This window comes from Tupaia chinensis, unplaced genomic scaffold (assembly GCF_000334495.1).
Source record: "Tupaia chinensis unplaced genomic scaffold, TupChi_1.0 Scaffold000612_1, whole genome shotgun sequence".
Taxonomy (NCBI): Eukaryota; Metazoa; Chordata; class Mammalia; order Scandentia; family Tupaiidae; genus Tupaia; species Tupaia belangeri.
Window position 1 is genome coordinate 504,052 of NW_006160131.1, and position 10,506 is coordinate 514,557.

Here is a 10,506-nt window from a genome sequence, read left to right on the forward strand (position 1 = left end):
CTTTCCCTATCCCTCCCTCCTTCTCTCTCTTTTTTCAGAGAGTAATTTTGCTATACGGTGTGTGCACTCGCCAGAGAGACAGGGAGACCGAGATAGAAAGAGAGAAATCACCCCCCCAGAGGAGATGGCCATGCCGTAATCCCTTCTCCTCTATTCTCCATTCGGGATTTTAGGGACACACACATGCACCTGGTTATTTTTGAACCAAGTTCGGGACTCGAATGGCAGTCAACTACGTGGGAGTCCAGTTAAGTAACCATTATACCATCCACTGGCCCTGTCCCTCTCACTTTCTCCCTGGTGAGTGCACAAGTCCTACAGAAAATTAAAAAATAGGGCCAGCAGGTGGTGTCTTTCTCCCTGGTGAGTGCACATGTCCTATAGAAAATTAAAAAATAGGGCCAGCAGGTGGTGTGGTGGTTAAGGACGCTGAATTCCCACATGGCCGACTATAGTTCAAGTCCTGAACCTGGCGGCTTGTTCTCTCACTTTCCCTCCCTCTCTTTTTCTCTCCCTCTGTCCCTCTATGGTCAAATTAAAATGAAATAAATGAATTAATAAATAAAGTTAAATCAAATAATTATTTAAAGAAAAGAAAATTTTAAAAGAATGGGGCCAGTCGGTAGCATGATGGTTAAGGTGTTATGGCTGGGCTCCCACACGGCCAGCCGTGGTTCAAGCCTTTCAAGCCTCAAACCGGGCAGCTTGCTTTCTCACTGTCGCTCTCTGTTCAACTATTTAAAAAAAAGATGATGAAGAAGAAAATTAAATAATTCTTGGAACCAGGAGTTGGTGTAATGGCTATGTCGCTGGACTCCCATGTAGCTGACCACGGTTCGAGTCTCAGATCCAGCGGCTTAACCTCACACAGGGTGCATGTGTGTGCGTGCATGACCAAGATCCTGAGAGGAGAATGGAGGAGAAGGGACTGCGGCATGGCCATCCCCCCCGGGGGTGATTTCTCACTTTCTGTCTCTCTGTCTATGTCTTTCTGGCGAGCGCATGCGTCCTATAGCAAAAACTTCACCAAAAAAAAAAAGAAAAATTCCTTTTCAGTTATCCTAATTATGTTAGGAAAAATCTCCTTTACTTTTACTGCCAGGACCAGCAGTTAGCGTAATGGCTATGTCACTGGACTCCCATGTAGTCGATCGCAGTTTGAGTCCTGGACCTGGTGGCTTAAACTCATGCCGGGCGCATATGCGTGTATCCCCAAGACCACAAGAGGAGAATGGAGGAGAAGGGACTGAGGCGTGGCCATCCTCCCTGGGGGGTGATTTCTCACTTTCTGTCTCTCTGTCTCTCTCGGTCTTTCTGGTGAGTGCACGTGCTCTATAGCAAGAAACCCCCTCAAAAAAAAGAAATCTTTTACTGTCGATGTCTTTTTTTCTTTTAAGAATTATTGTTATTATTTTGTCCCTCTCTGGTCACATTTAAATAAATAAATAAAGTTAAATAAAATAATTCTTCAAAAACAAAAACAAAGGAAGGGACACGCCCCGAGGAAGACTGCAGGGACGGGACGGCAGGCCAGCAGGGCCCGCGCCGCCTCACCCGGCACAGCTCCTCAGCCACCCCGAGCATGCCCTGCTGGTACAGGTGCTCCACAATGGCCATCTGCAGGCTCTGCTGCTGCTTCTCCCGCGAGTCCCACACCGCGTCGGACACCACCCCGCAGATCTCGGAGTCGAAGTTCTGACAAGGAGAGACAGGGCCGTGACGAGGCGCTCCCACTCCTGCCGAGCCCTGCACGCCCCGCGGGCCGTCCACACGCTCACCCTGTCGATGGCTTTGCCCACGCGGGACACGCTGCTATGAATGTCCTTGTGGTCTGAAGCCAGTTTCTGCACAGTGTCTCTGATCTTCCGGCAGCACTGGGACATCACCAGGGAGAGGGTGGCCGAGAGAGGGGCTCCCTGGAGGGCTGAGAAACGGGGATGAGCCAGGTCACAGGAGGCGAGCAGCTGCATCAGCGGCAGACCCTGTCCGCCTCTGCTCTGAAGGCAGCCAGCAGCCCAGGAAGCAGCCGGAACACGAGTGAGATATTGCTTCTTAATTTTCCATTTCCTTTTTTTTTTAAGAGAGATTTTTGCCATAGGGTGTGTGTGCTCGCCGGAGAGAAAGGAGAGACAGAAAGACAAAAAGAGAGAAATCACCCCCCAGGGGGATGGCCACATGGCAATCCCTTCTCTATTCTTCTCTTAGGATCTTGGGCACACATGCACATGGGCCTGGTATGAGTTTTAAGTGGCCAGGTCCGGGACTTGAACCACAATGGACCATGTGGGAGTCCAGGGATGTAACCCTTATGGTATCTGCTGTCCTTCTTTTTCATTTCTTTTTTAAAAAAGTTATTAGGGAACCAGCAGTGAGCGTAATGGCTATGTCGCTGGACTCCCACGTAGTTGACCGTGGTTCGCGTCCCAGACCCGGTGGCTTAAAACTCACGCCAGGCACGTGTGAGTGCATGCCCAAGATCCCGAGAGGAGAATGGAGGAGAAGGGATTGCGGCGTGGTCATCCCCCCGGGGGGTGATTTCTCGCTTTCTGTCTCTATGTCACTCTCTGTCTGTCTGGCGAGCGCATGCGCCCTATAGTGAAAACCTCTCCAAAAAAATAAAAAATTAAAAAAAAATTATAAGTGCCAGAGGGAGCATGCATAATCAGAGAGAAAGAGAGGGAGGGAGAACCCCCCCATGGGGTATAGCCACGCACAATCCCTCTTCCTCCATCCTGCTGGGATTTTAGGCACATGTGCGTACACACGTGTGCATACGTGCAAACACACACACACACACACACACACACAAGGCGTGTCTTTTAAGCTCCCAGGACTGGGATTTGAACAGAAGCTGGCTATGTGGGATCCAGCTCCCTTAACCACAAGTTATGGGGTTGGCACAAAATACTTGGTGTCTGTTCCGATTCTGCCACTTTTTCACTGCATCACTTGGAACCAGTCAGGTGGAACGAGACAGTTCGTGTCCTGAGCCATCACTTCACCTGCGATGTCACAGGCCGCCACAGAAGGAGGGTGACCTGGCTCTCCCTGTGGGCCAGCTCGTGCCATGGCATATGTAGCCTGTGGTTCCCACGTGACCCTGCTGTCCTCTACTTCCACACCCACGAGGGGTGAGGACGCAGGTCCAGAGAGCCGGGCACACGAGTGCTCACAGCAGCGTCATTCCTACCCACAGGAGCCAGCCCAGAGCCCAGAGACTGACAGAGTGGGCTACTCCACTGCATAAAGGGATGCGGCACTGGTAACGAGTTCCATCAGGGACGCACCTTGAAGACTAATGCTAAAGAGAGACGTCAGACACGGAAGGCCCATTTCACGACTCGTGTACCTGAGGTGTCCGGGGTAGGTTTACCTACAGAGCAGCTGAAGAGAGTCTTCTGACGTGAGGACGTGGTACGGACTGCACACCTCTGCCGACCACCAATATCCATTCGAAAGGGGGAGTGTCAGGGCTGGCCTGTGGCCTGGTGGCCACAGCAGCAGGACCCCACGTGGCTGACTCCACGTTGCGAGTTCTGCACCTGACAGAACTTGCTTAAGAGATACACTGGTTGCGGGCACGTGTGCGTGTGTGCCCAATATCCCGAGAAGAGAAGGGAGGAGTGTGGGAGGCTGCGCACCAGCGAACATCGCCGGTTTCTCAGAAAGATTAATCAAACAGATTGATTCTAACAAGCCATCCAGGGACAATGAAAACCCTGAGATGTCTCTTTCTCCTCCCACATAACTGGGACCTCTTATATTTAATAGGCTCACGTCAGTCCTCAAACAACAAATTGACTCACTTATGGAAGACCAACACCCTATACTGGTCTCGCCTGAGGCGCTGAATCGGTTAGCCCAAGACGGGTAAGAGTCTGATGAACCCAATAACTGTTCAGTCCTTCCACCTAAGACAGGAAGCCCATCATAGCTGTGGGACTCTCCAATGACGGGTAAGGATGGATTTATGGTTCCATGAACGGCTCCAACCTGAGACAGGCACGATTCCCCCAGGCCTTTTCCTCATCTCTCAAATTAAAACAGTGAAGGGGGATAATAATAAATAAAATAATTCTTAAGAAAACAAAAAAAGGAAACCACAGGCATATGAGCATGCGTGCCCAAATTCGAGAGGAGAGGAGAGGGGAAGGGGTTGTGGTGTGGCCATTCCCCCGCCCGGGGTAGGGGTTTACTTCTCACTGCCTCCCCATCTCTGGTGAGCACACGCACCCGACAGCAAAAACGACAACAACAAAAAATCGATTACAAAGAAAAAAGTAGGAGCCATACAGAAGGAACCTGGCAGACACCATCTTAACCAAGTCACCGCCACCGACACGGGGACGCGGAGCCAGCGGCCCGGGCCTCCCGATGCAGCAGTCTGGGAAACGCGTGTCTGCCAAGGACGGGAAAGCTGCACGGCGAGGGGCACTCTGCGAAGTAACCGGCCCCCTGCTGCGGAAACGGCAATACCGTGAGACAAAGGGAAGAGGAGATGTGCCACATGTAAAAGACGCGAGAGGCCAAACGCCGTGAGTGATCTTGGATTGGACCCTGGACTAGGATAATCTGCTTCCTGGAAATTTCTGGAACAATGGGGAAATGCACGCTATGGTTATTAGAGGATAGTACCATACTCGTGTTTCATTGCTTGGTTTTACTTGTATCACATTTTGGGACCAGCAGGTGGCGTGGGGGTTAAGGCGCTGGACACTCCCACATGGCCGACCACGATTTGAGTCCTGGACCTGGTGGCTTGCTTTCTCACTTGCCCTCTCTCTTTCTCTCTGTGTCTTGCTCTGGTCAAATGAAAAAATAAATGAATAAATAAATAAAATTAAATAATTCTTTTTAAAAAGTACAAAAAAATTATACCACAATTATAGAAAAGAATACACTGATGTTAAGAAATATATCCTGAAGATTTAGGGGAAAGGGGTACAGTATTTACATCTTATTTTCAAACTGTTAAAAAGTAATAATATTCAGAGGGACCAGCAGTTAGAGTAATGGCTATGTTGCTGGACTCCCAGCGGTTTGTGTCCCGGACCCAGTGGCTTAAACTCACTCTGGGCGCATGTGCGTGCGTGCCCAAGATCCCGAGAGGAGAACGGAGGAGAAGGGATTGTGGTGTGACCATCCCCCCGGGGGGTGATTTCTCGCTTTCTATCTCTCTGTCTCTCTCTGTCTGTCTGGTGAGCGCACGTGCCCTATAGCAAAAACCTCTTCAAAAAAAAAAAAAAGCAAAGGAATGAGAAAGCAGGAGAGACGATACATGGCAGCACATTGGCTGGTGGGTCTCAGTGAAGGCACAGGAGCGTGTGCTCACCACCGAGACACGGGGGAAACGGAAAACGCCCCATAGAGGGCGTGGCGGCAATCGCTCACTCGGGTTCTTGGGCCCACACACGTGTGCTTGGCGTGTTTCAAGCTGCCAGACCTGGGACTTGAGCTATGTACATGGCCACATGGGATCCAGCTGCCTAACCCTCTATGCCACCAGCTGGCCCCGGCGTAGGAGCTCTTCATACTATTAGAACTTTCCTGCAAATTTGAAATTAGCCTGAGACACCTTCAAAGTCAGAAAAGCAAACTGAAAACAAAACATGAACAGAAATAATATCTGCTAAGTCAATGATTTCCCCAGGGTCTCACACTGTTGCCCAGGCTGGCCTTGAACTCGAGTCCTCCTAACTCGGCCTCCCAGTACTGGGAACGCAGGTGCACCACCCTCCCGTCATCCGCCTGGGGAGGCCTAGAGACACACGCACCAGTGACCTAAGCACTGCTCCTGGGGGACCCGTCGCCAGGCGCCCCAGGGAGGGGGCGTGGGCACTCACCTGCGCTGGCCAGCTCGGCTCGCAGCCGGGCCACGTGGTGCAGCAGCTCCTCCAGGCTCTGCTCGCAGTGCTGCCCGTAGGTCAGGAACTTCTGCAGGACTCTGTCCAGCTCTCGCTCCACACATGCGCACTGCTCCATGGCAGCCTCCAGCTGGGGACAGCCAAAGGGGTCAGGCCCATCCGAGCCAGGGCAAGGCGGGGCCACGCCGTCTCCTCACCCCGTGACCATTCCCACAACATGTGTCCACCCCCACACACCCTCCCACGGCTCCCCGGCCTAGCTGGTGTAAGCTCGGGGGCTAGGCCTTCCCCGTGGTGAGAATGGCTCCGGTACGCTACACTCCCTGTCGGGAGAGGGCAGGCCCGTGCAGCCCCAGCAGACAACCCTGTCTGGCAAAAGCTTGCGTGCTGTGTCTGATGCACTTTTTTGGGGGAAAAGCATTGTTTATTTATTATTATTACCAGTTTTTAAACTTGCTATAGTCATCAGAGACAGAGAGACAGCGAGAAGGAAAGTGAGAAAGCTGGCCGCCAGGTCCGGGACTCGACCTGTGGTTGGCCACGTGGGGGTCCAGCACCCACGACCACACCTGCCGGCCCCGGCCACCGCCTCTCAGCTGGTTTTCCACGTACTAGTGACAGAAACCACGAGGCTGTCCTGGGGTGCTGACAGCTGGGGACACAGCCCAGGGACTGAGTGCCACCCATGGCGGCAGGACAGGCTCTGCCCGCCACTCTGCCTGTCTCCCAGCTGCCCATGGTGAGTGGGCACCTGTGGGCAGCCAGCCAGCTCCCTGCTCTCCCCCGCTCCGTGCCCTCTCCCTGGCTCCCCTTCCTCAGTCAGGGCGGATGTGGTTCACCTCAGCAGTTGCCCCCTGCTCCCAAGACCCTTCCTCAAGGGGACTTTGAAAAGCTGACACGAAAGAGCCAGTCCAGTGGGGCAACGTCAGGCCGAGGGAGGACCGAGAGAATGACCCTGTGCGCCTGGCCACGCTGCAGCCCTTCACCGCTGACTCTCCACCTCCCCACGTCCAGGACCATGGGACGAACATGCACATGTTCTCGAGCCGGGGAGGCTGAGGCTTGAACCCTTGTCGATCGTGGGGAAGCCACCTTCCTCTGCACAGCGCCTAGCTGCTACGCTCTAGGGCCGGACCTGACTTCAGCGTCCATCGCCTGCAATGACCTGTCCGACAGTCTGCCCCCGGCCTGACGAGGGTCTCGCACCATCACACAGCCTCCCTCCCTGCCACCGAGGCGCTCCGTTTCACGCCCTTTCCACCTCGGGCCACTGCTCCGAGGACACATACTCTAACTGCATCTGACCTCACGGAGCTGTTGCTGCTGCGTGAAACAATTACTAACAGCTACCAGTCCCTAAGGGTGTAAGTGTCAGGCTCTGGCCTAGTGACTTCGCAACGTTGGCTCATTTCGCCCACTGACGTATCAGGAGGCAGGTGCAGTTTCTGTAGGCGACAGCCTGACACAGCAGGACTAAGTTGCCCGAGGTCGTGCAGCTGCCAAGTGGAGGCACTGGAACCAAAGCCAGGCGGGCAGGCTTCCCCGACAGGTGCTCTCAGGGCAGCTGTCCAGGCCACTGGCCGCCAGGGAAGGAAGGCAGCAACCACTAACAAAGGGACAGGAAGCGAACCATGGGGCCTGTGAGAGCTGTCGCCCAGGAAGATGTGGGACAGGCACGTTCACTGGTGTTGGAGACAAGGGTTACTATTTGCCAAAATTAACCACGGCAAAGGGAGGCCAGGACCTCACCGGGTCAAACAGTCTGGCCCGCAGACACCGACAGATACCAAGATTATCCAAGGGGAATGCAAGTCAGCATCTTTTTCTTTCTTTTTCTTTTTTTTTAGAGGTTTTCACTATAGGGCGCGTGCGCTCGCCAGAGAGAGACAGAGAGACAGAAAGCGAGAAATCATCCCCCAGGGGGGATGGTCACACCACAATCCCTTCTCCTCCATTCTCCTCTCGGGATCTTGGGCACGCACGCACACGCGCCCGGCGTGAGTTTTAAGCCACCAGGTCCGGGATGCGAACCGCGGTCGACTATGTGGGAGTCCAGCGACATAGCCATTACGCTAATTGCTGGTTCCCAAGTCAGCATCTTGAAACTGGATTTAAAAAACCTGGGGCCTGCAGGTGGCATAGTGGTCAAGGTGCTGGACTCCCACATGGCTGACCTTGGTTAGAGTCCCGGACCTCGTGGCTTGCTTTCTTCCCGACCTCTAGTGAGCATATGTGCCCTATAGCAAATTTAAAATAAGAAGTAAAATAAATCATTTAAAAAGAAAACGGGTGGGCCAGCTCACAGCCCGGTGGTTGAGATGGTTGGGTCCCACATAGCTGACTGTGCCAATGAGTCCCTGCCCTGGAGGCTTGTGAAATACACCAGGCACGTGTGCATGCATGCTAAAAATCCTGAAAAGAGAAAGGGTGTGGTGTGGCCACCGCCGTGGCCATGGGGCACCCTCTCCCCCTCCAGTCAGCACAGGTGCCCTCTGACAATTTTTTAAACAGCTGAGGCAGGAAAAGGGTGCAGGACTTCCACCCAGCATTATATGTCGTGGTGATAATTTGGACGTGGTCTAAAGCCTAACCTCGAGAGAAAGCAAGCTGCAGCAGAAGGCTGGGCTGCGTCTAGGGAACCATGCAGCTCTCACCAACTGGGCTGCCACAGGACGGGGAAGATCCCAGCAGGTACCAAGGAGAGAGGGGCAGAGTCCAGGCAGAACACAGCTGCGGTAAACCAGAGACACATGCACACAGGGGTCGGCAGGTGGCGTGGTGGTGAAGGTACTGGACTCCCACGTGGTTGACCATGGTTTGAGTCCCCGACCTGGGGCCTTGCTTTCTCACTTTCTCTCAGTCTCTGTCTCTCTCCTGCATGTGTACATGCCCTATAGCTAATTAAAAGGATAACAGTGGTAAATAAAATGAAATAAATAACTCTTTTTAAAAATTGTTTATTTAATTTTATTCATTCATTCATTTATTTATTTTAATTTGACCAGAGAGAGACACAGAGAAAGTGAGAGAGGGAAAGTGAGAAAGCAAGCCGCCAGGTTTGGGAATCAAACCCTGATTGGCCATGTGGGCGTGTCCAGTGCCTTAACCACCATGCCACCTGCTGGTCCCAGAAATAAATGACTCTTTAAACATAAATAAATAAGTTAGGCAAAAAAGCCTGCAGGGACCCCATCTGAAAAGCCTGGGGGCCAGCCCTGGATGAGCCTCTCCCCCACCTGCGTTGTCTTCCCCAAGACCAAGGGTGTGCGTGTCTGGCCACCCTCCTGACAGACCCGAGTGCTGGGGACTGGAGTTTCACGTGCAAGGTCTCCAGGTGCAGAGCTCACCCACCAGGGACCACCTTCCGGAGTACTCAGCAGAGCGTCTTCCCCTTTGCACAACCCTGCCAGGCCTGACATGGCCCTGGGCCACTTCCCACAAGCTGTCCCATCCAGAGTGCCCTCTGAACTCCCCTGCGTGGAGGGCATGGCTATAGTTCAGGGGTCAGCTCCCTGAGAAGCTCTCCGTCTCCTTTTCTGCTTCACAAACTTGTTGAGCGTACCCACACCACACACGTGCACCCTCATCCGTGGTACATGGCCTGGTCACGGCCGGCGCCCGACTGTGAGCAGCTCCAGGGCAGGAGTCTGGCCCCCTCTCTCCCCAGTGCCCGGTGTGGGCTCAGCTCCTTGGAGGTGCTCGGTAAGCACCCAGGACTAAACAGTGTATCCCGTCCTAACCTCTGGCCAACAGGGCCTAAGTGCAGAGGGGCAGGAGGGCAGAGACCTGAGTAAAATTAAGTCCTCACCAAGGTATGCATGGGGGTTGTGCTCCTCCCCTTTTCTTCTTTTGCTATAGGGCCGTGTACTTGCTGGACAGACAGAGGGACAGAGTGAGCAATCACCCTCCAGGGGGGATGGCCACGCTGCAATCCCTTCTCCAGTCTCCTCTGGGGATTTTGAACATGCATGCACACGCCCAAGGCGTGAGTGTCGAGTCACCGGGTCGGGTCCAGGACTCAAAATGCAACCACTATGTGGGGGGCCAGTGCCCTACCTACTACGCCACCTGCTGGCCCCCTTGCTCTGGCTCTCTAGCCCCTGAAACAAGGAGGCTCCTGGGTGGGGAGAAGGGCAAGTTTGTGCAAATCCTGAGCTGGTCCCCTCTGCCCGACAGAGAACTGGACAGTCTCCAGCTTCTTACACCTCCCAGCCCCACCTGCTCCGGCCAGTGCGGGAGCCCAGCTGGGGTAGAGCCCACCCTGGGAAGCCTCCAGGCCTCTGCGACCTCCTCCTCGGCCCTGCCTGTCACCCCGCAGCACCCGGCCGTCTTTCTCCACGCACCCAGTGCCTGCTCAGGCTGTCCCCTCTGCCAGGAAAACAGGCTCACAAAGGCCCACCGCTGTGGTCAGCAGCCCCTACTGGACGTTTCACCTGCATGAGCGGGAAACGTCTGGCGAACTCCTACTCATGCCTCAAAGACCCGACTCCAGCGCCCTGCCAGGTCCCGGGTCAGCTGGTCGCCTCCGCCCGGCCGGGACAGGCTAGGACCGGACGTCTGAGTCCCAGCGGCTCCTCGAGGCCGGATGGCCTTGGGAGTGCGGGACCCAGCGCCCGGCCCGGGGGACGACCGCGAGGAGCCC

The 10,506-nt window shown here is 54.3% G+C and overlaps 1 protein-coding gene across 1 annotated transcript in view; it reads right to left on the reverse strand.

The window, feature by feature from the left end:
• The window catches only part of RMND5B (required for meiotic nuclear division 5 homolog B), a 15,841-nt gene extending 5,391 nt beyond the window's left edge, over window positions 1–10,450 (reverse strand). Inside the window, 4 exon segments of the mRNA XM_006158858.3 lie at window positions 1,555–1,695; window positions 1,779–1,924; window positions 5,844–5,994; window positions 10,208–10,450. Coding sequence (XP_006158920.1) covers window positions 1,555–1,695; window positions 1,779–1,924; window positions 5,844–5,982 — 426 coding nt within the window. The 5' untranslated portion in view covers window positions 5,983–5,994; window positions 10,208–10,450.
• Window positions 10,451–10,506: the final 56 nt, after the last annotated feature.